Here is a 26,484-nt window from a genome sequence, read left to right on the forward strand (position 1 = left end):
TTACAGCAACTGCGTCCGTTTTTCTAAGTTCTCATTTCCTTGTAATGCCCCAGACCTCACGCCAGTCTGCGTGTAATTAAACGCGTGCATTTCGGCCTCCTCTAGCAACACGGTGTTGGCTCTTCTGCCAACACAGTAGAAACGAAGCCTACACCTAAAATTGCAGCACACGTTTATATACCAGCTAGCTCGCAGATGATGAAGAAACTGAAGAAATATATGAGATTAAAGAAAAAAAAAGAAATTAGATAGTTACGGGAGAGAAAAATTTAATTGTGATATGGAATTGCATTATGATAGCAGAAAAAGGAAGAGAAGGAAAAATAACAGGTGAATATCGACTGGGGAAAAGGAATGAAGGTGGAAACCCTCCCCGCCCTCATCCCGCCTCCCCCACTGTAGACTTTTGCACAGAGCAAACACTAGCTTAAGAATCATGAAATGAGGCTGTATATGTGGAAGATGTCTGGAGATGCCAGGAGTTATTAAATAACGGTAACACTGTCATTTCGGAACCAGATCATAAATTGTAAGACATTTCCAGAAGCAGATGAGGACTCTAACCATAATTTATCGCTTATGAATGAATAAATTGGAAAGAAGGTGGGTAATTAAGGAGATGGGCCCTGGATAAGCTGAAAGAACTAAAGGTTGTTGAGACTTTCGTTGGGAGAACTAGGCATCGAATGACTGGAGCAGGAGAAAGGAATACAGCAGAAGGCGAATGCGTAGCTTTGAGAGATGAAATAGTGAATATAGTAGAGGATCACATAGGTAAAAAGACAAGCCCTAATAGAGATCCTTGGATACCACAGGAGATATTGGATTTTTATGATGAGAGGAGAAAATTTAAAAATGCAGCAAACGAAACAGACAAAACGGAATACAAATGTCTAAAAAATGAGACTGGCAGGAAATGCAAAATGGCTAAGGAGGAATGGCTAGAGGACCACAGGAGAAAGCTCAGTATGTGGTGTGGCTAGCAGAAAGCAAATCACCGATTATGGTGCAGGGAACATTTGTGCCCCCTTATGAAAAGAAAGCACCTGATATCAAGTTAATCTTAGATGGAAACTTCTTTTGCAGCGGGGTCGGTTCACAAACGCACAAGCAGAGGCGGATCATCAGTTTCGGAGGAGACTGTGCAGGTGGTTCAATCCCCATTCGCGAGGTCGCCACAAAAAATAGATTAGACAAGCCCGCAGGAGCTCCTAGTGCCAAAGACTGCTGTGCATAAAGTGGTTCGCAAACGTCTTAAGTTTTATGAATGTCCAAATTGTTCAGGCATTTCAACCAGATGATTGTGCAAAACGTGAAGAGCTTTCAGTGGACATGCTGAACCGTTTGGACGAAAACAATGATTTCTTTAAGCGTGCTTGTTTACCCAATGAGGTTACATTTGATGTTTGTAGCTCAGTTAACTGCCAACATGTCCGGACCTGTGGATCAGAAAGTCCTCACGTCGTTCAAGAACACATGCAGGACAGTCCGAAAGTCAATGTGTGCTGTGAGTTAATGTGTGACTGAGTGACTGACCCATTTTTCTTCCTTGAAAGCTGTGTAATTGGATATGTTTATCTGATGTGTTGGTGAATCTTCCCGTTCTCTAGCTACAGGATATGCAAGACACTCATCTTTCAGCAAGATGACGCTCCACCTCATCGAGCTCCGCGATTTTCTTGTTGAAACATTCCCCAAAGGATGAACTGGCAGAGAGGGCCCAATTCTATGGCCCCCAGGACCACCTTCCATACCTCCCATACATTTCTTTCTTTGGGGGTATGCGAAAGATAATGTGTACAAATTTACAGTTTCTGTTATTGAGACGTTGTGATAGCTCATCGTAGATGACACTGGCGCAGTCACACCAGACACGTTGCAGAACGCGTGGCATAATATTTTGCGTGTTGGAAATGAAATGAGCGTTTGGCGTCATTGGCCGGGAGGCCCCTTGTGGGGCAGGTCCGGCCGCCTTGGTGCAGGTCTTACTACATTCGACGCCACACTGGGTGACCTGCGAGCTGGATGGGGGTGAAATGATGATTAAGACAACACAACACCCAGTCCCTGAGCGGAGAAAATCTCCAACCAAGCCGGGAATCGAACCCGGGCCCGTAGGACGGCAATCCTTCACGCTGACCACTCAGCTATCAGGGCGGACATTTTGCGTGTTACCAGCAGTGCACATCCTGAAGTGATTCGAAGCTGAAATGTACGAGGGCTGTTTGGAAAGTAAGGAACGATAGGTCGTGAAACGGACACCACAGTGAAAATCAAAACTGTTTTATTTGCAACGGTTAGCTACACCTTCCAGCTACTTCTCCACACAGTCGCCGCTCAGACTTAGACATCTGTCGTAGCGTTGTACCAACTTTTAAATTCTCTCGTTATAGAAGACAGTCGCTAGTGTTTTCCGACAATTTTCCACTCCAGACTGCAGCTCGCTGTGTGTCAAAATATTGTCTTCATAGCCAACAGTTCATTCGAGCAGAGTTGAACCTCAGGGGTAGCCAATTACGGGCTCTATTGTGGGTGACCAAAGACTTCCCATCGAAAACGCTGCAGGAGCGTCTTCATTGCCCCTGCAGAGTGCGGTCGAGAATTGTGGTGTAGAACAAACCGCATGACAGTTATGTTATGTGGATTGCATAGCTTCAGGCGAAATGTTTCACCAGGCCGTCATACTTGGCCGCAGACGCTAATTTCTAGCCATCTTTACGTTCCCACAGAGCTCAGAACTGAAAATAGTGGCATGATGCGATCGACGAACGTACTAGTCACAGTGTCCAGCGCATCTGTGGAAAGCTTCATTAGATTTTCGCTGTATTTTCATTTCGCGACAGATCATTCCTTACTTTCCGAATAACCCTCGTATTACCTTTACAAAATGATTATGCAACGTTCAGATCTTAATGTGGTGTAATGCATACTCCATTTTCTGTACTCAATAAAGTGTTACATTTTTTAAAATCTGGTAACCTTTTATGGGTACCTCGTTGAGCAAGATGAGATGAGAGATATGATACTGCGAGCAGAATTTGAGAGAGCACCGAAAGATCCAACAGCACAGCTTGAATTGTACACTGTAGTGTTGCTGTGGTACACATGGTGTCTTGTTCACTGGGTGAGCACAACCATCTCACACACAGTCCAAGTTTTCCTAGGAGCAGGAATTTTGCGCCCTGTCTCTACATCCAGCACCAGCCAAGCTAAAGTCAGACCAACGCAATCGGGACCAAAGACAGAAAACTCACAGTGAGAATAGCAGAGCAAGCCCAGAAGATATTGTCTCACTTTACACTGCTGAGAGACCTGAACCGTGAACTCAGCAACATAAAATTTAACGGCGAGAAAACATGACGTCATTCTAACATCTCATCCTGATTTTGCAAGAGAGATTTGAGGTGCACAAGAACACCCATCAGCCCACTGATATGGTGGAAAGGCAACAGTATGAAGCCCTGAAAGCCATTTTTGCAAAATAGGTGGTTACTGAAGACTGCAGGCAGCTTGGAAGAGTATGGTCCATTCGGTCATTTCCAGCCTGTCATAATGTCGTTGTCTCAGACGATGCCCTCACGTCTCTAAATGTTTACGGTCCAGTACACCAGCTACGATGCCAAGCCTGTGACGCACTGCCACGGTTTCTTCGTAGACACAGGTGCTTATCTGTCAATAATATGTCTGGACCTCTTACTTAGGAAGAGATCTAGGTCAATACGATACAGAATTTGTAGGGTACGTGAAAATGACATGAAGTCGTTTGGGGCAACACTACTCGAATCTAGCGCGGGAATACATGGAACTGTTTACAATTGTATATGAAGGTTTTTCTATGATTCTCAGACTACACTTTCTTGACAAACATCATGTCAAAATCGATCTTTCTTGATATACGATTAAACTCGGTGTAACTTTGTTTGCGCTGGGAACAACAACTGTGAGATAGACACTCTCACAAGGTGGACAACTTATGAATGTGTTGCCAACTGAATGTAGACACATGTGCTAAATATTGGTTCTCATTATTACGTACCACCAGAAGCAGGAGAGCTGCTTCGGATTCCTGTAGATACCAATGTACCATAAGAAGTGCTGCGTGTGGCAGAACCACTTCAAATGAAAGAAAAGTTAGATTAAATGCGTGGTTTTGCCTATAGAAGCGTAGCATGTATCAGTAATAGAAACAGAGAGTTAATGGTTGATGTTAACCTAGATAATTTTTACATGGGCAAGGTCAGACTGCTAGAGGGATTCGTGATTTCCGGTTTAGATGTTCTGTATGAAGAAGACATTGATAGGTCGTGTGATGAACACAGTTGAAAGACAAATGTTACGGCATCTGCCTCACATAAAGAAATGAACCATCTGCAAGGAACTGATTGCCAAGTGATGGAAGCTTTGTTTCTACGATTTTTTAACACAAATATTCCTATTACACATGATATAGCCACAGGCAACAATGCTCCAGTCTACTGGGAATATTAATGTGTGGCCAAGCACCTACAACTATTGATGGAAGAATTTATTCTCTCGCTACTGGCAGAAGGAATAACAGAACATAGTGATAGTCCATGCAGTGAAAACGTCGTCATTGTCCCAAAGAAATCACCAGACAGAGCTAGGAATTGCAGATTCTGCTGCGATCACAAATATCTGAATCCTAAAACCGCCACTTATGCATATGCTACCTCCAGTATTACAGAGACATTGGAAAATCTGGGTCAAAGCAAATGCTTTTCAATAATGAATGTATCAATAGCTGGATGCAGCTCCAAACGATAGATCGAAAACTACCCTCACGACACCATCAAGTCATTTCCAATATTTCAGAAAGCCATTGTTACTTAAAAATGGATCGGCTGCATTTCAGAGACTGTTTGATGATGTATTTTGCAGTTGAAACCTTAGAAATTTATGGTATGCTTTATATATATTTTCTAGAAATAGTGATGAACATGTCAAGCTTTTGGAGAAAGAGTTTAACAGACTACTTGTAGCTCATCTGATGCTCAGCATAAATAAACAATATTTTGCACAAATGAAAGGTAAGTACTTTGACATGTAACTTGCGCAGAATATATAGAAGCTGATCCCCGGTTAATTTCAGTAGTCTGTAACTTTGCTATACCGTAAACAACAAAAGAACATTAATCAGTTATTATAGGAAATTCATTAAAGAATCTGCAAAAATTGCCAAACCAGTATTTGCAAAAGTAAAATACTGGAATCAACAGGAGATTGATAAAGAGAATTTGAGACATTGAAAAAAAGCTGACGTCAGATCCAGTACTGGTATTCCTATATTTCGAAAAAGAATTCATCCTCTTGTATGGTACCAGTAAAAGTGCACTGGAATCCATTCCGAGTAAAAAATTTAGACGATAAAGAATATTCCACAGGTTCAGTATCTAGACAGCTCTACAGGGCAGAACAGAATAATTCCATCGTGGAAAAGAAGATTAGTGTTTTATGGATTTACGCACTTCTGCTGTTAGGTGTAGGATCAAATGTCGAAGCGCTAACAGATTACACATTGCTGAGATGTTTGTTAGTCTTAAACGATGCTCCTAGTAAATTACAGAGATGTGTGTTCGAACTGAGTGAATTCGATTATGAAGCAGTTCATATACCAGGGAAGAAACATACTAACGCAGACACACTGATCAGAAAAATTGAAAAACTTCAAACGATAGTCAAAAGTATATCAGAAGGCACAAAGAAGTAACATAGTGTCAGGCATTTAACCTGCAGCAGCTGCGTCTGGTGTATGGCGGCTTACTCTGCAATCGATAATGTGCGGACCACACGTGCTAGTTCCAGCTTTGATAGGGACGAAATTTTGCAGCATGTTAGCAGCTCATGGTGGTCGCAGAACTACAGGTAGGAGCGTTGCCAAAATGTACCGGCAGAACACTAAGAAGTGTGATGCGGCAGAGTATGTAAAAAATACGTACCTTGTGCACAAAGGGCTGTTCTTAGCCTCCGATAAGTTTTTTTGCAAAAATTACTAGAAGTGAACAAACCATCTGAAACCCTTGGATTGGATGTATAAGGACCATTTAACAGAGCTCCAGTAGGGAATAAGCCAATATTAACTACAATAGGTCACTCCTCCCAATACAATGAAATGGTAGCAATCCCAGATCAAGACGCTAACACAGAATCATATCTGTCAGTAAATAACTGGATCCTCAAGTTCGGAATACCAGATACCATGTTCACAAATGAATATATTAATTTCATATGGGATTTAATGAAACAGCTGCGTCACCTGCTTGACATTTGCAACTTAAGAACAAATCGTTGCGTTCCACAAGCAACTGGACACACAAAAACGGTCCACAAAACGATTTCCAAAGTGTTAAGCCGCTATGTTAGCAGGATAACGAGGACACATACGTAGCATCCACAATTTCGGCGTACAGTTCTAAAGTTTATACATCTGTAGTAATCTTTCAACATACAAGGTGGTGTAATGCATATAATGCCATTTACTTTTGACATCATAAAATCCAAGTTAGGAGCTAGCGGTGAGAGAGTAACAGAATTCGCAAAACGTTTATGTGAGGTTTGACGAAAAGTAAAACGAGCCAACAGAAAAGCTTTAGAATGTCAGGAACAGGAAGAGAAATTTATAGGACTACTACCACAATACAGAGTTTGTCAGTAGGTATTATTAAGAGAAAACCAGAAAGTTTTTATTTAAGTATAACGGCCTGTATCAAGTCAGTGAAATGACATTACCGGTAAATATGACGTTGCAAAGATCGATAACAACATTGTTGTTCACATAAGCAGGGTTAAGCCATTAAGCGGCTGTACAAAAAGATCCACCAGTTACAGAAATTTCGAGAAAAGTGTCCAAAAATATTAGGGAGCAGGTGTCTTATGACGATCAAGGGCCACAAAATACGACTTACTCCCACAGAGAGCGAAATAAGAAGTCATGATTAGATCTTTTATATTGTTTTAGAGTTTGCTGTACATTAGTTGTGTCCATGTGTTGCCATGTATTTATTGGCCTGTCATGTACGATATAGTTAAAAAATCTGTATTCAGTACGGTAGAGTTTATTTTCTTATCCTTAACTTGTGCACGCGTTTGCAGAAAAGGGAAGGAATTGAAGAAACTTTCCTTTCTCGTAGGTCACGTGTCTCTATGGACGAACAGGAAGTTTATCACAGTGCTGAAAACGCTCCGCTTCGTCAATGGAGGAGCACCGTATACAATTTGGAACAAGCCGCACAGTTCTGGTACATTGTTCTCCAGACTGATGGATGTGCTTTTAACTAGTGATCGGTGGACGTTAAGATTTACCTTTGGCATATGGGAAATACGAAATGAGGTAAGCAGATGAGGGCAGGTGTTGACGGTATTACACGAGGAATCGCAGCAAGATAATGGTTTGGATGATATACAAACGAATATCACAAGCTAAGACATTCATATAGAGGGAGGGTGGGGCAAATGGAAGTGGCCCACACAAGTGGATACGGTTGGATATGAAAGTATGCATATAACCATAGCCCGTGACGTGCACACCACGTCTGCGCCAGACAAGTGATCCACACTGGTTCAACGCATAGTGCGGGCTATGTCAGCGTGAGTGGAGCTGTGCAAAAGGGACGGTCGTGAGAGTTCGTCGTGGAAAGTGACATGACGAGAAAATCGCTGGAACGTTGTACTCAGTTGTTTGCTGAGAAGTTTAATGGTGTTGAAGCGCCAGCAAAGAATGCCATGCAACGCTCAGTCCCAAGGTGTTGTCAGTCAGGATCAAAAAACATTCCGACAGGTGTCTGCACACAAGAAAATGTGGTTGCAGTTCACCAGAAAATCCTTGAGAGTCCTACCAAATCAATCGAACGCAGCCGGCCGCGGTGGTCCAGCGGTTCTCAGCGCTTCATTCCGGAACCACGCGACTGCTACGATCGCAGGTTCGAATCCTGCCTCGGACATGGATGTGAGTGTTGTCCTTAGGTTAGTTAGGTTTAAGTACTTCTAAGTTCTAGGGGACTGATGACCTCCGATGTTACGTCCCTTAGTGCTCAGAGCCATTTGAACCAATCCAACGCTGTTGCAAGAGACTGGCTTATCACGTCGATCACGTGGACGAATGCTCCACCAGTACCTGCACTTCCATCCCTACTACGTGCCTGTTGTTCATCAATTAAAACTAGCAGATGTCCCACAGCGCCTCCAGTTTAGCGAGCGCGTATTCGTGAGATAGCAATGAATGGCTTGGACATGAATCTGTTCTTTATGTCTGATGAAGGCTGGTTTGACCTGAGTGGTTATGTCAACTCACAGAATCACAGGTTGTGGTCAGAAGAGGATCCGCATAACTTCCACAACAACACCTTTGCAGGAGCAGAAGGCTGGGGTTCGATGTGTAGTGTCTGCATGCCGCGTTATTGGTCCCATATTCTTTCGTCAGACGCTGACTGAGGCAAATTACATCGGCAACACTTTGAAATCATTTCTGGCAGCATTAACGGAGGAGGAAGAAACATAGAGTTACACTACTGCCCATTAAAATTGCTGCACCCCGAAGATGACGTGCTACAGACGCGAAATTTAACCGACAGGAAGAAGATGCTGTGATATGCAAATGATTAGCTTCTCAGAGCACTCACACTAGGGTGGCTCCGGTGACGACAACTACAACGTGCTGACATGCGGAAAGTTTCCAACCGATATCTCATACACTAACAGCACTTGACCGGCGTCGCCTGGTGAAACGTTGCTGTGATGCCTCGTGTAAGGAGGAGAAATGCGTACCATCACGTTTCCGACTTTGATAAAGGTCAGATTGTAGCCTATCGCGATTGCGGTTTATCGTATCGCGACATTGCTGCTCGCGTTGGTCTATATCCAATGACTGTTAGCACAATATGGAATCGGTGGGTTCAGGAGGGTAATACGGAACGCCGTGCTGGATCCCAACGGCCTCGTATCACTAGTAGTCGAGATGACAGGCATCTTATCCGCATCCCTGAGTCAACTGATGGGGACGTTTGCAAGACAACAACCATCTGCACTAACAGTTCGACGACGTTTGCAGCAGCATGGACTATCAGCTCGGAGACCATGGCTGCGGTTACCCTTGACGCTGCATCACAAACAGTAGTGCCTGCGGTGGTGTACTCAACGACGAACCTGGGTGCACGAATGGCAAAACGTCATTTTTTCGGATGAATCCAAGTTCTGTTTACAGCATCATGATGGTGGCATCTGTGTTTGGCGACATCGCGGTGAACGCACATTGGAAGTGTGTATTCGTCATCGCCATTCTGGCGTATCACCCGGCGTGATGGTATGGGGTGCCATTGGTTACACGTCTCGGTCACCTCTTGTTCTCACTGACGGCACTTTGAACATGGACGTTACATTTCAGATGTGTTACGGCCCGTGGCTCTACCCTTCATTCTATCCCTGCGAAACCCTACATTTCAGCAGGACAATGCACGACCGCATGCTGCAGGTCCTGTACGGGCCTATCTGGATACAGAAAATGTTTGACTGCTGCCCTGGCCAGCACATTCTCCAGATCTCTCACCAACTGAAAAAGTCTAGTCAATGGTGGCCGAGCAATGGCTCGTCACAATACGCCAGTCACTACTCTTGATGAACTGTGGTATCGTGTTGAAGCTGCATGGGCAGCTGTACCTGTACACGCCATCCAAGCTCTGACTCAATGCCCAGGCCTTTCAAGGCCGTTATTACGGCTAGAGGTGGTTGTTCTCGGTACTGATTTTTCAGGATCTATACACCCAAATTCCGTGAAAGTGTATTCACGTGTCAGTTCCAGTATAATATATTTGTCCCATGAATCCCCGTTTACTATCTGCATTTCTTCTTGGTGTAGCAATTTTCATGGCCAGTAGTGTATTTCCAACAGGATGGATCCACAGGGGAACAAATCCTAGAGCACATTTACACAATCTTCCTAACTGACCGAGTTGTCAAAAGAGCTCCAACTGGTGGTGACCCTAGCTGACCACTCAGATCACATGACCTATCAGTGTGGGGTTACTTTGTGTGGGGAACTCTCAAGTCTAAGGTATAGCACAACACCCCTCATAGTCTTCAAGGACTGCAGCAGAATATTTCAGATGAGATTTCATCTATTCCAGCAGCACAGTTTCGATACACATTCAGGAACTTGCTGACCAGGACCCAAAAGTGCTATAAATAGGTTAGCACTGTATTTCCTTTTCTCCTTTTTGTGTACCATGGAACTTCGTTCTATAGGCCACTTTTATTTGTCCCACCCTGTATGAGAAATTGAGAGCATAGGCAAAACAGTTGCCAGAAACAATACCACAAATGCTAGTCAGGAAGATATGAGAATGGCTGAATGCCGGACAGAAGTTACTGAAAATCGTATTCGGCACAGCAGATAGTGAAGATGTACAAAACTTAAATAAGTCAGTACAACAAATACGAGAAACAGTGCATAATACATAGCACCCGTTAACGCCACTTCATATAGAGTAAAACTACACTGATCAATTCTTTTTCCGATAGTTTCCGATAGTGGAATTGAATCCAGGATACCGTTATTTCACAGTTCACCCTAGTGTCTACAAGTGCATCCAGATATGAACTCAAGAAGTGCTAGTAATATCAAAACGAAGAGAAGTTTACATACTAATGTCATTAGAAGAACATGTAAGAGGAAGTATCATGATTTGCCGGAGCGATACCGGCTGACGAACAGCCACTAGAGAAAACGGAAGCGTGTCAGAACCATATTTCCAGAGAGAGGCAGCACATACCGGCAGCTGTCACCGTAATCTGTTACCAAAATGGAAAAGCCATAGACATAATCAAAGTATAACTACGGAACAGTGGTAAATCAATAAGTGGTACAACTTGTGATATAATAGGAGCACAGTTTCGTCGTCCAGCTGCTGTCATGGATATAACCACGATCCAATTCTCGCGGCCTACGCCGTACAGACTAGCATAACAGCTGGAAGTGCTACACCTAGAACATAATATTCCTCAACCAAGCCTCTTACATCGTCCTATTGCACCCGCTAAACGAACTGATAGCGTCACTAAAAGTACGAATTTCTGCAGAACAAATGTTCCATCTTATTCAAAACAATAACGATAAAAACTATAAGCATTTCCGCTACCAATGCTGCAGTGATTCTACAGACAATCTGCGCATTCTACTTTCGCTTGATGCTTAAAACCACTCATCCACCTGAGTCACCAATCCATCAAATAACTGTCAAATGGCTGCGTAGTAGTAAGAAGGAATACTGAAGTGAAACGTAAAGAAAGACTGTAAACTAGTGTTAGGAAACAAGGGTTCGTCAAAGACTGTATAGGATTAAGAACAGATAAAAAAATTGTGAATAAGAACCAGACGGGATTGTTGGTCCGCCTTGATGAAAAAACCTTTGTTATTAATTTAGTTATTCACAAACTAGTTGCAGCGAAAATATCGGCATCAGCAGGGCTTCTTAGGTTCTAGAACAGGCAAAGACAGCACACTTATAAAAGTTGTTAAACATTCTTCCATCTGTATTATTTGATTCTAAATATTGTTTCGTGTGAATAATTTCATAATACCCTATTTATCATACTTCACAGTATGATTTTTACGGTTGTCGCCATTGTTTCTGGTGTTTTTTTTGTGGTTTTGCCGTTTTCTCGACATACATCCCGCTATCTGGAACTGTGTGAATGCCTGTTAGTAAAGAAATAATAAATTGTGAACTTATGCATGTCAGCGATGTGCAATTGGTTTTACGGTAGTGTTGTCGATACCGTTTAAGTGTGTACAAGGTTGTTACCAGTTTGTCATGTACTCACGTTCGTTGGACGGCTGGTGGCCAGTTTTAGACAGAGAAAAACTAACGTTCGCACCTTGTTCATAATCCTAAACATTAGGCCATCATGTAGCGCGCGTTGTCGCGAGAAATGTATCGCATATTGCGAGAAGTTTATGACAATTATAGTGGGAACTCTGAAGACTTCTTTTCCTTATTTATGTCTTTGTGTGTTATGGGGAGTGGTTTAGTGTGTGTGTTTTCCTGTTCTGTGTCCTGTGTCAGTTCTCTTAGAGCAGTAAAGTGTCTGTTGCTGCAAAGTGTTGTGTTTTCGTTTATTACGATTTTCTCCCCCATTACGGGCTTTTTTATGTAATAATTTACTTCTGTTATTAGGTTTCGATATGAACTGTTGCTGTGTTACAGGATATGTGGATCACTTTCGATGTTAGTGGTGTTGTGGTTTTTGTTCATTAGGTGTTCTGCAAAACTGGAACGTATGTTGTCACTCTTTACAGTTCTCATGTGCACTGTGTACCTTGTTTGGGTATTTCTCCTTGTTTGTCCTATGTATTGGGCCTGACAGGAATTACATGTGAGTTGGTGCAGGGTTACAGTTATTGAGCTGTATGAAAATAAAACGTAAATTAGTTACAAACTACCACGTGCACACACTTTATACAACTACGGATAATCTGATTTTTGTTGCGGCATGTTCCATGTGCCCGCCATCATTGGTGATGACGTGGCACAGACGAGTAGTGAAATTCTATATGACCCGCTGAAGTGTCGGAACATCGATGCTGTAGATGTCCTCCTGAATGGCTGTTTTCAGCTCAGAAATGGTTTTGGGGTTATGGCTGTACACCTTGTCTTCAATAGAGCCCCACAAGAAGCAGTTGCAAGTGCTTAGATCCAGAGTATGTGGCGGCCAATCGATGCCTAAGCCGGTGGCCTCTTGGTACCCAACAGCCAGAATGCGGTCCCCAAAGTGCTCCTCCAGGACATCATACCCTCCCTAGCTTCGTTGAGGCTGAGCTCCGTCTTGCATGGACCACGTCTTGTCGAAATCAGGATCTGTTTATATAACGAGTATGAAATCACCCTTCGAAACCTTCACGCACCGTTTAATAGCCGCCGTGACAGCAAGGAATATTACACCGATTATTCCGTGAGTGGACATTGCATACCACACAGTCACCCATTTAGGGCTGCTTTTTGACCAACCCATCCAGATGAAAATGGGCTACGTCGTCTAAACCCAGACATACAATTCCCATCACACCCCGTGGCCAACCGTGCAGTTTGAACGTCCTAATGCAAATCTCTCAGAAGCTATGACGATTTTATTTCATACAGTTCAATAATTGCCACCCTGTACATTCCAAAATGGTTCAAATGGTTCAATGGCTCTGAGCACTACGGGATTTAACTTCTGAGGTCATCAGCCCCCTAGAACTTAGAACTACTTAAACCTAACTAACCTAAGGACATCACACACATCCATACCCGAGGCAGGATTCGAACCTGCGACCGTAGTGGTCTCGCGGTTCCAGACTGTAGCGCCTAGAACCGCGCTTCCACCACAGCCGGCGACATTCCAGAATTGCTGAATTTCTCTGAAATTTTTTGTCTGGTCTTAGCATTTGTTAAACTGTGTTGTCTGATCTGAATGTTATTGAGATTCTTTGCATTTCAAATGTGCTTCCGATTCTTTGTGCTATTTTATTACTTTATGTTAGTGTATACCATCTGATTGTTTTTCCCGGTGTGGTGTGGTCCGCTTTCTTGACTGTGCGTTCTGCTTTTAGGTTTTCAGATTCTTTGGTTGTGCTCTTGACGGGGGGGCCACTTTTGTCAGGTTTCATTTTTGCCTTGTTGTTGAGCTTGTTTATGGTGTCTGTTTTGTAGTCGTTTTTAACAGCAATTTGTTTGATTATATTTAATTTCCGTGTGTAGTTACCTGTGTTTTAAGAAGTGTTGGCGACCGGTGTGGCCGTGCGGTTCTAGGCGCTTCAGTCTGGAACCGTGTGACCGCTACAGTCGCAAGTTCGAATCCTGCCTCGGGCATGGATGTGTGTGCTGTCCTTAGGTTAGTTAAGTTTACGTAGTTCTAAGTTCTAGGGGACTGATGACCACAGATGTTAAGTCCCATAGTGCTCAGAGCAGTGGCTAAGCGGTTCTAGGCGCTGCAGTCCGGAACCGCGCTGCTGCTATGGTCGCAGGTTCGAATCCTGCCTCTGGCATGGATGTGGGTGATGTCCTTAGGTTTACGTAGTTCTAAGTCCAGGGAACTAATGACCTAAGATGTTGAGTCCTCAGATGTTGAGTGTCAGAGCCATGTTTTTGGTGTGTTTATGCAGTGGAGCATGTTTGTGAAACTGGCGTATTTATGCAGTCAGGTGGTTGGATGTGCTATGGATAACACTGCTTCTGGATTTGAGTTTTCCATAGATGTTGCTTCTTGTAATTGTTAGATCCAGGAAATTTGGTTTCTTTTTTTTCTATGTCCATTGTGAAGTTGATTTGTGGGTGTACTGTGTTGATGTTGCCGTGTAGCTGTTCTATCCCATTTTGTGTTTCATCTATGAGACACATTACGTCATCTACATAACAGCAATACATTATTTTGTACACTTCTTGTTTCGCAGTGTTGTTGAATATTGGGTTCTCTGTACGATCTAAGAAAATGTTGCCTAAAGTTCCAGTGATGGGGGACCTCTTGATGAATATCGGCTCTTGCTGCAAATAAAAGTTGTTATTGAAAGTGAAGTAATGAAAAAAAAATGAAATCGAGCGAGCGTATGGCATCGTTGGCCGGGAGGCCCATCCGGGGAAGTTCGATCGCCAAGTGCAAGTCTTATTCCATTCTACAACACATTCGGCGACTTGCTCGCCGGCGATGAGAATGAAGTGATGATGAGGACAACACAACACCCAGTCCACGAGTCGAGAAATATCTCCATCCCGGCCGTGAATCGAACCCAGGCTCGCTTCCATCGGAGGCAAGCACGGTGCCACTCAGCTAAACAGGCGGACAGTGAAGTAATTTTATTCTGTGATTAGCGTATGAATGGATGAGATTCCATTTATTTGCATGTGTGGGGATTTCTTGCTTATGAGCTGTTGTTGTACAATGTTAACTGTTTTTTCTACGAGTACACACACATATGCAGACAAGAAACTATAAGTATTAAACTGTGTGAGAACGGCATCACAATTCTTCACGTGAATGTTGTCTAAAATTCGTCTTTCGTCATCAGGCAGATTTCATAACTACGATCTTCATCGTGATCCTGTATCAATAAAGTAAAACGTACCGCAATGTCCTGACCCATATAATTCGTGTATAAAAAAAAAATTATCCTTTTCGTTCCGAAAGGGAACATGAGTTTTTCACTGCACAAAGAAATTGCACATGCATTTCTTTGCTGTGTCAAGCTTCTGTAGCAGCTGCTAAAAAGAAAAGGTGTGAACGCCGAGTTTCCTTTATATTCTCAACTGACAAAACGAAAATCAAACAAATTAAACATCAATTAAGTTTTCGGCAAAATCTGTTTACAAAAGCAGTTGACAAAAGTGGTGCTGCCAATCTTGCTTCTTATCGTGCTTCGAATGGATTGGCAAGAAGGAGGAAAGCATTCGAAGACGATGAATTCGTAAAAGCAACATTTCGGGAAGCTCTTCATGAATTGTTCTAGAATTTAAAATATAAATCTGTAACAGTGGATGCCACTCCACAACTTCAACTTCAATCAACATCGATCGTAAAAAGAGATGAAACAAAGACTGATGATGTTTATCCCCAATTAGATTTGGATGAGTGTTAATATTTTTCAGTGAAATCAGGTGAGTGCAATGATGCAAGAGGACAACGTTATCTTAGGATGATTTTCAAATGCTTAGCTGACAAAAAGAATGAATTTCGAAAGTAATTTCTATGAAGGGCACTCTTTCCGAGAACATCGTCTCAGTTCGCCACGTTGAAGACAGTGTTATGCCGAAGTTTCTTTTTTTGGTCATCGGAGAGATTTTGTGACTAAGATCTTCTAACTTCATCTTTGTATCAACAAAATAGCATATAACAGAACCACTTCATGTATAATGAGTTGTGTATCCAAAAATCGTATAATTTATCATTTTCATTCCACATGGAAACATGAGTTATTCATAACAGAAGGAAAAGACACATGTATTCGTTTATTGTGTTTACATTCTAGGCCGTAAAACAACTCACAACACGTGGGAGAATAGCTATTCAAAAAATGTTCAAATGTGTGTGAAATCTTATGGGACTTAACTGTTAAGGTCATCAGTCCCTAAGCTTACGCACTACTTAACCTAAATTAGCCTAAGGACACACACACACACACACCCATGCCCGAGGGAGGATTCGAACCTCCTTCGGGACCAGCCGCACAGTCCATGACTGCAGCGACTTAGACCGAGAACAGCTATTCAGAAGCTCGTAAGCTTTGTCACAGATGACGTTCAGCCTTAAGTGGTTTAAGAGGTTTCAAAATGGTTTCCTTGCCCAGTACCAAAAAGACATGCCGATTGAATAGTTAATGCACTTGGTGCTTGTTTTATAGGTCAACACAGATGCGCAAGGGATTTGAGATTTTCGTTTCAGCAGAAGCAAACAGTCCGGTCTTGTTCGGGCAGCGTGTAATTCCTCTCGAAGGAGAACCTGGTTTAAGACCGTGAACTGATTATCTTCTCTATCATCTTCTTCTGGGACGTGTTTCAGTAGATCCCTCTCCGGCAGAATCCAACCGCCTCAGACGTTCTCCGTCTAATACAATACAGGCGTCAGTATATTCCAAGTAACATTCACTCAGCCTGTGTGGTTTCTGTGCGCCGTAAACTCAGGTATCCATCTTATGTCCTTCACACGTCAGTGAAGACTGCCCTCTGATAACTGTTGCGATTTCTATTTTTCAGAATTCACCTATTACGTGACTCTTTAACGCGTACTTGGTTTTAAGTTGTGAGCACACCCTCCGCCCCCCCCCCCCCAACCCTCCCATCCGTCCCACCACCCTGAATCTCTCAACCAGTCAGGGATGCCCTGAAAATAGGAACATTTACGACCCTTCACACAATTTGAGGCTGAATGCGTAGTACATTTTGGAACGCTGGGAGCTTCTCGATTTTTATTGCTTCAGCAGAATATTCCCTTGATAGTAGCTACATGACTGAGGGAGTGCAATTGAGAGTCAACATGATGAGGGAGAGGGGGGGGGGGCAGAACAACACAACAGGTTTATCAGTGCAATCACGTGTCACAACGTCCTTTCACTCTTCGAATGAGAGGAGAGGGCAGAAGGGACTATCAAATACAGATGTAGAGGCTGGTTGTGATACTCACCATTCGCCTGGCACGGTGTTCATTATCTCTGGCACGACTTGACACAGCAAGTTGGTGGCGTCGTCGGCTTCCATATCTCGCAACCCGTCTACTGAGTCACACGTGTCGGGCGGATCGCCACGCAGGCGTGCTGAGCTGTTGCGATGAGGAATCATTTGAGCAACCATGGCGAGCGAGCTGCTGAAGGCGTCATCCATCATGGCGTCTTCGCACCTGGAGCCGTTTCTACCGTACTTTTGTGGGTCGTCGTCCTCCTTCAAGGCGTATGCGCATGATGGTCTGTCCACAGCGTACTCGCCTTTAGGGAAGACATCCGGAATGTTGTCTTCGCATGAGGGCTTACTGAATATGGTGTAAGGACCTGCAGAGTTAACATAATTTTATTTATAAACAAGCGCACACACAGACACAGACACATACATAGGTGTTTCGGAAGGAGCAGTAAATAATTCAGGAGCCGATGGCATACACTGATTCGAATGAACAGTTCCATATAACATGTGTCCAGCCTTTATCAGTTAGAACTGTGCAGCTGCTAATAGAGATAAGTTCTCTTTCAATGTATTTGTGCTGCAGGCGCTACGGATTTTGTTAATTGGTTGTCATTCTTGTTTACAAGTTCAAACCATGAGGGCATGCTTGTGTTTATATAATGTAATTATTCGACTGTTACTGTGACTGTAGCTTGTTAAGCAACTCACTGAATCACTGAAGTGTGCCACAACTATTTACGAATTTTGGGTGAGCCGATATGGTATCTGCGTACAGGTTTGGTAATTGACACTCTGCTACTGCTTGCAGAGGCTACTGTAGACATATCTCCTAATTGCAGAGTACGAGATTCAAGATTATTCACTTGTGCTTTCACTAACTGCCTGAGACTGGTGGAGTGCATACCAGCCATGCTTCATCAACAGCGTGTAGGCGAAATACAAGACATTATTCAGACGGTAGAACTTAGTCTTCCAGAGAGACATATAATATTTTTCTACGTATCGGTGTTTCACATAGAAAATTATGCCTCCAGTCCCAACCACTAAAATCCTCAGTTCCGGCCTCTGCCCATTCTAGTCAAATGAGACATCATCTAACCCTTCCCAGGAAGAAATCGTCACGTTTCTTGGCCATTATGGACAAGGGATGCTGCATCTTTAGATATGTTCCTGTGGCTTGGTTGAAACGTGAGCCTACAAAATCAATAGTGACCGCAAAAAGTGAACTGACCCCATAATGAATAGTGCCGCACTCATAAAAGAACGACCTCAGAAGAGCGTGTCAAGAAAGCTGGTACCGATCTCATTCCACTCCTTTGCCTTTTTTAACAAACCGTTGGCAGAACGAGGTTGACGCCGAAAGAATTTGGCCACTGTTGCTAAGGATTTTTATTCAAAACCTAAGCATTGGTGAGGTTCGAGCCCGAGACGTTTGCAAGTCAACGAATCTAAACCCAGACTGCGGGAATGATGTTGTTGTCGTGGTCTTCAGTCCAGAGACTGGTTTGATGCTGCTCTCCATGCTACTCTATCCTGTGGAAGCTTCATCATCTCCCAGTACCTACTGCAACCGACATACTTGTGAATCTGCTTAGTGTATCCGTCCCTTGGTCTCCCTCTACGATTTTTACCCTTCCCGCTTCCCTCCAATATTAAACTGGTGATCTCACGATGCCTCAGAAGATGTACTACCAACCGATCCCTTCTTCTAGTCACGTTGTGCCACAAATTCCTCTTCTCCACTATTCTACTCAGTACCTCCCCGTTAGTTACGTGATCTATCCATCTAATCTACAGCATTCTTCTGTAGCACCACATTTCGAAAGCTTCTATTCTCTTCTTGTCGAAACTATTTATCGTAAATGTTTCACTTCCAAACATGGTTGCACTCTATACAAATACTTTCATAAAAGACTTCCTGACACTTAAATCTATTCACGATGTTGACAAACTTCTTTTCTTCAGTAATGCTTTCCATGCCATTGTCAATCTGCATTTTATATCCACTCTACTTCGACCATGATCAGTTATTTCGTTCCCAAATAACAAAACTCCTTTACTGCTTTAAGTGTCTGATTTCCTGACCTAACTCCCTCAGCAACACCTGATTTAATTGGACTACATTTCACTATCGACGTTTTGCTTTTGTTGATGTTCGTCTTATATCCTCCTTTCAAGACACTGTCCAATCCGTTCAACTGCTCTTCGAGGGCCGTTGCTGCCTCTGACAGAATTACAATCTCATCGGCAAACCTCACATTTGTATTTTTTCTCCGTGGATTTTAATTCCTACTCCAAATTTTTGTGTGTAACTGAAATACAACACTATGTCCGAGTAAATTTGAAAATACTACATGAGCAGTCACGCGGTGTACTGAGTAACACAAAATTTCCAGTTATACAAACTCATTAGCATCGAGAATCAGTAGACAGCATACTGAAGTAGTGAGGATACTAATGAAGGAACTGCTAGAGTTTAAAATGATTCCAGCATTGTCAACGTAAAGAGTGAAATCTTCGTATATCCATACTTGTAATGGACGATTTGGGACGTCAGCTAGTATATGTTAAAAAATGACGAAATTCCTCCAGCTGTATTAAGGTGTTGGTTTTATTGGTCACTAGTTTCGATCTTGTTACAACATCATCTTCAGGCCCATAATTGTTGATAGAAACCGTATATGTCTAACACAAGTAGTCAGTTGTGAGATAGGCCTATCTCAGCACTACTAGTGTTAGACATATACGGTTTCTATCAACAAGTATGTGTGATGTGTGTTGGACCTAACCTTTTCTGAGACTGACTTCACTTGCAAGTAGTTAGACGACGGCGGTGTGAGTTCAAATGGTTCAAATGGCTCTGAGCACTATGGGACTTAACATCTATGGTCATCAGTCCCCTAGAACTTAGAACTAATAAAACCTAACTAACCTAAGGACATCACACAACACCCAGTCATCCCTGACCCCGCCGGGAATCGAACCATGGAACCCGGGCGTGGGAAGCGAGAACGCTACCGCATGACCACGAGATGCGGACGGCGGTGTGAGTTCTCGGACTACTCGTTTGCCGAGGGCACACTTATTCGTTTTTCGTTTACCTGACTTGACGTTTGGTATCCTTGTGCGCTCTGTCGTATAAGCCAGCCAAATTGGTCCTTGGTACGACCAGTGAACCAGTGTGTCACACACTGAAATCTACCATGATTTCAGGGCTCTGGTACAGAGTAAACTGCGATCCGTCTGCCTGATCGTTAGATCGTCATATTTTTGCATTTCTTTCGTAGTCGCGATCGATTCACAGGTGCCACCTCCACATCTTACTTCCGTCGCACACATCTCGCCAGCTGCAAGTTACATTACCGCACGAAGCAAACAGGGTAACATACCGCCGCTCTAGCATTGACAGGGCGTACAGATCTCAATCGCCACTTGCTCTCAGCTGCACCTACGTAGAGATAATTCAGTGGATTTGATCAGTCAAAGTCTGCTCAGCGACAGATCAATTCAGATCGTGTTATCCACATTTTTAGAGCCAGAGTACTTGACCCACTCCACTAGTTAAACTGTCTCTGCCACCCAGGATCCTTGTCCAGTGCAGTCTTACATCACCTGTCAGTTATTTACGGTATTCAATCAAGAACTTGTTTAGCATAATGTCTGTTTTGGAAAAATAAATGTTGTTCCTACACTACATTTTGCCTACAGGCCCAATCATTATAAAGTCCCACCAGGGTACCCTTTCAACTATAAAATTGCACCCAGTAGACACATAAATAACTACAGAAAAATCAGTGTATGTACACCCACAACGCTTCGCCGAATACATTCTGTAAGTCATTACTGTAACTGGTATTAAAAAAAGCGTTTCCTAAACGCGACTATAAATTAATATAATTCATTACTGAACATTAAAATTGCTACACCACGAAGATGGCGTGCTACAGACGCGAAATTTATCCGACAGGAAGAAGATGCTGTGATATGCAAATGATTGGCTTTTCAGAGCGTTCACACAAGGTTGGCGCCGGTAGCGACACCTACAACATGCAGACATGAGGAAAGTTTCCTACCGATTTCTCATACACAAACAGCAGTTCACCGGCGTTGCCTGGTGAAACATTGTTGTGATGCGTCGTGTAAGGAGGAGAAATGCGTACCATCACGTTTCCGACTTGGATAAAGGTCGGATTGTAGCCTATAGCGATTGCGGTTTATCGTATCGTGACATTGCTGCTCGCGTTGGTCGAGGTCCAATGACTGTTAGCAGTATATGGAATCGGTGGGTTCACGAGGGTAATACGGAACGCCGTACTGGACCCCAACGGCCTCGTATCACTAGCAGTTGAGACGACAGGCATCTTATCCGCATGGCTGTAACGGATAGTGCAGCCACGTCTCGATCTCTGAGTCAACAGATGGGGACGTTTGCAAGACAACAACCACCTGCACGAACAGTTCGACGACGTTTGCAGCAGCATGGACTACACCTCGGAGACCATTGCTGCGGTTACTCTTGACATTGCATCATAGACAGGAGCGCCTGCGATGGTGCACTCAACGACGAACCTGGGTGCACGAATGGCAAAACGTCATTTTTTCGGATGAATCCAGGTTCTGTTTACAGCATCATGATGGTCGTATCCGTGTTTGACGACATTACAGTGAACACACATTGCAAGCGTGTATTCGTCATCGCCATACTGGCGTATCACCTGGCGTGATGGAATGGGGTGCCATTGGTTACACGTCTCGGTCACCTCTTGTTCGCATTGACGGCACTTTGAACAGTGGACGTTACATTTCAGATGTGTTACGACCCGTGGCTCTACCCTTCACTCGATCCCTGCGAAACCCTACATTTCAGCAGGATAGTGCACGACCGCATGTTGCAGGTCCTGTACGGGTCTTTCTGGATACAGTAAATGTTCGAGTGCTGCCCTGGCCAGCACATTCTCCAGATCTCTCACCAATTGAAAACGTTTGGTTACAATACGCCAGTCACTAGTCTTGATGAACTGTGGTATCGTGTTGAAGCTGCATGGGCAGCTGTACCTGTACCGGCCATCCAAGCTCTGACTCAATGCCCAGGCCTTTCAAGGCCGTTATTAGGGCTATAGGTGGGTGTTCTGGGTACTGATTTCTCAGGATCTATGCACCCAAATTGCGTGAAAATGTAATCACAAATGGTTCAAATGGCTCGGAGCACTATGGGACTTAACTTCTATGGTCATCAGTCCCCTAGAACTTAGAACTACTTAAACCTAACTAACCTAAGGATATCACACAACACCCAGTCATCACGAGACAGAGAAAATCCCTGACCCAGCCGGGAATCGAACCCGGGAACCCGGGCGTGGGTAGCGAGAACGCTACCGAAACCACGAGCTGCGGACAATGTAATCACATGTCAGTTCTAGTAGTAATATATAATTGTCCAATGAATACCCGTTTATCATCTTCATTTCTTCTTGGTGTTGCAATTTTAATGGCCAGTAGTGTAGTTACCTCTATGTGTGTGTGGGTCCTCTGTTGGTGCCTTGAATGACTAAATATTAAGTTGTTATTAACAACCGTGATTCGACGGCATTTATTATTAATAAATACAGCCTTGACACTCTCCCTGTACTGCCCACTCAAGTGTCCCAGTTGTCAAAGGTGGTGCTTAGAAGGGGTGCTTCGACAACACTGATAACGAATTTGGACACATACTGCATTATGATCATGTGCGAAAATCATAACGTTGACGCGGCGTCCGGAATATTGAAATGGAACTCAGGTAATTGCAAAAACATGTTAAGTTTGGTTAAATATGCAAAAATACGATTTTAGGTGAAAAACTGAAAATTTGGGAAGAGTCAGGGTACTTCATACTGTATCATGTTAGGTGTGGCACCTTTAGGAGTCTCAACTTGTATAATATTAAATTGCTATTAACAAATTTCCATAGTCTATATCTCAAGAGACGTGACTTGAAGTAATTTGATATTAACAAATAAACACAGCCTACAACACATCGCCAAGGCATGGGGCAGGAATAGAAAACACAAGCGTTTCATTAAATCCTCCACATAACCATCCACTGATGACACAACTGGTATACTGGATGGCTGAAGAGACGTTGCTGTGTTCTGACACACTATGTTCCCATAACCTCTTGAATAGTATGCAAGAATTATTACTCTTCTAAATCCATATGTAAATTAATGTAATATTACAAAAGAGTCTGGCATATGATGTACACAGCGCCTAACACATGAAGAAAGTTACTTGAAATTCGAAATCATTTCGCAAAACATATCATGGAGGTTATAAATAATTTCAGTTACTCTTGTTACACTTTCCAGCGGCTTATTACCAATAGTGTAACGGAACAGCAACACATGCTGTGGGAAAAATGTATTTTAACCATCAGTTGTTCTTATTTGACATCTAATATCTACCAGTTTTGTCCATCGAACATCTTCATAGGACATAAGGCAAAAACAGATCAGATGAATACATAGATCATTTTCTTTTCTGGCTAAAAGAAAATTTAGAGCGTCATAGGAATAAGAAAGGAACAAACCATTTTCCATAACAGTCTAATGAAGATGTCACTCATATTTATGGCCATGTACATAGGGGCCACAGAAGAAAAGTGTTTTCTTAGGATAGTCTGCATAGAGATATTCATTCGCTGTTGCTTGGAGATGTCTAAAGCTGTGGTCTGTGGAAACACATTCCCTACTGTATCACTGCGCGGTAGGACAAACTACGTCAGATAATGCTGTACCTCTGATATAGAGGTGGTGAAATGTTGTGAACGGTTTTAATATTTAATAATTAGCGTATTGTGACAAACACAGTCATTTTGCAATAATAAGAACACATGGAAGTTTTGGCAGGAGGCAGTGCTGCACTTAGCAAAACTGTATTGTAAATAGAGTACTGACAGATGTAAACGATGTGGAACCTTTGTGACATGTTTGATTTAATTGATATGATGAAGTGTTGGGTATTCATTGTAAGAAAACTGAATTTCAGTTCCTAGGATACGTTTATATCCCTCGTAAGTCTGTTTTTCTTTTTTTATGTTAACTTTGCCCTCGTGAATATCGTATGCGAGACCTTCCAAGAGAACGAAGGGATTGAAATCGAAGGAAAGAGACTGGCATACTTAGCCTATGCAGATGACATCTGTTTACTCTCTAGGTCGGAAGAGGAGTTGGAGCAAATGACCAAAGCACTAAAGGAGGCTGCCAGCAAATTTGGGCTAAACATAAAAGAAGCCAAGAAAGAGTACCTCTTTATGACGCGTGGTCATTGTCAGACTGCTGGTCATTACAATCACTGCAGGTTGGGGACCAGTCCTACATGAATTCAAATACCTAGGGGCACTTTTCACTGACGACTCTTCATGTGAAGCAGAGATCAATGTCAGAATACAAACAGGAAACCGATCTTACCACAGCCTAGCACAACTGTCTCGGTCCAGATATCTCTCCACACAGCTCAAGATTCGACTGTACAAAACCCTGATCCAGCCTGTTGTTCTATATGGCTGTGAGACGTGGAGTATCTGGAAACAGGACTTCCATAAGCTCCTTGTTTTTGAGAGAAAAGTCCTTCGGAAGATCTTAGGTCCGGTTCTGGATGCAGATACAGGGGAATGGAGGATCAGATACAACCAAGAGCTTGAGGAACTATACCAGCAGCCCAACATAGCAGGAAATGTCAAAGACAAACGAATGCAGTGTGCCGGCCATGTTGCCCGGATGGAGGATCACAGATGGCCTCGGAAGCTCCTACAGGAAAGAGACTGCCAGGGGACCCAAGAAGCGTTGGAGGGATGTGTCAATAGATGTGGACGAATGGCGGATAACAGCAATGGACAGTGTACAGTGGAGGAGGAAACTTGTAGATGCGTGCGGTCCACTGGGCCTGATCACGTAGTAGTAGTAGTAGTAGTAGTAGTAGCAGTAGAAGTATGTTAATGGCACATTTGTTAATGGCGGGAGGAAGAACCAAACAGCAGACTGGTAGGTGTTGTAGAGTAACTTTGTTAACACAGTCTCCAGCATACAGGACCAACCGTCTTACTAGTATTGCCGATTGAATCAAGACTGATTTAAGTCATGATATTGGGAAATATGTTTATTTGCAGTTATGCACTATCAACAGCAGTTGTCAACAGCTCTACCTTTCCTGAGGATTTTGCCGCTGGTACAGACTACTGCCATCAACAAAAATAGCTTTCCCTGGTGCTAGGCATTCTGACCCTATCGCTACACAAAAATACATTCTAAGCATGAGAAGATGTATGACTGAATGGTGAACTAGATGTTACTGCTTTTTTGCAAAGCTTGCATTATGTGGCTGTCGTTTATCTTGCCAGATAGTCCATAATTCCTGTGCGGTGTCAAAATTGTCGAAAATATGCTGCAAATAGATTCGGGGTTTATTAATCATTTAGCGCTTTATGTAAGGGTTGATTTAAAGTTGTTGTTGGAGGGAGTTGCTGCAGCATCTATGCAACATAGCGTGACTTTGCTGTGGGTGTAGCCAACGGATCAGTGTGGAATTCATGTTTTTCCGAAACGTCTGCGGTAAATGCAGAGATATGCACTACAGTGACGTTATTACCAATTGCGTCCAAACAGACCAATGTGCTCGCTGCCAAAGGGGAAACATCGGCATATATCCAGTTGAGAATGAAGAATTTGTATGCGGCAGCGTGTCTTTCGAAAACCATCTTGTAGGAACGGTGCGCCGAGCTTCGCGATTCGATAGACAACGGTCCGCAGCTCGTGGTCGTGCGGTAGCGTTCTCGCTTCCCACGCCAGGGTTCCCAGGTTCGATTCCCGGCGGGGTCAGGGATATTCTCTGCCTCGTGATGACTGGGTGTTGTGTGCTGTCCTTAGGTTAGTGAGGTTTAAGTAGTTCTAAGTTCTAGGGGACTGATGACCACAGCTGTTAAGTCCCATAGTGCTCAGAGTCATTTGAACCATTTTTTGCAAAGTGTTGTTAGTGGCAGGAGGAAGTACCAAACAGCTGACTGATAGGTGTTGTAGACTAAATTTGTTAAAAAATGTGTGTGAAATCTTATGGGACTTAACTGCTGAGGTGATCAGTCCCTAAGCTTACACACTACTTAACCTAAATTATCCTAAGGACAAACACACACACCCATGCCCGAGGGAGGACTCGAACCTCCGCCGGGACCAGCCGCACAGTCCATGAGTGCAGCGCCCGAGACCGCTCGGCTAATCCCGCGCTGTGACGAATTTTGTTAAAACAGTCTTCAATATACAGATACAACCATCTTACTGCGGTTGCCGACTGAACCAAG

At 43.3% G+C, this 26,484-nt stretch overlaps 1 protein-coding gene across 1 annotated transcript in view; it reads right to left on the reverse strand.

Moving 5' to 3' along the window:
- Positions 1 to 26,484, reverse strand: part of LOC124798785 — a 129,366-nt gene that overhangs the window by 83,346 nt on the left and 19,536 nt on the right. The window contains exon 2 of the mRNA XM_047262314.1: positions 17,161 to 17,521. Within this exon, the coding sequence (XP_047118270.1) occupies positions 17,161 to 17,521 (361 nt within the window). The remainder of the gene's footprint in view (positions 1 to 17,160; positions 17,522 to 26,484) is intronic.

This window comes from Schistocerca piceifrons, chromosome 5 (genome assembly GCF_021461385.2).
Source record: "Schistocerca piceifrons isolate TAMUIC-IGC-003096 chromosome 5, iqSchPice1.1, whole genome shotgun sequence".
Taxonomy (NCBI): domain Eukaryota; kingdom Metazoa; phylum Arthropoda; class Insecta; order Orthoptera; family Acrididae; genus Schistocerca; species Schistocerca piceifrons.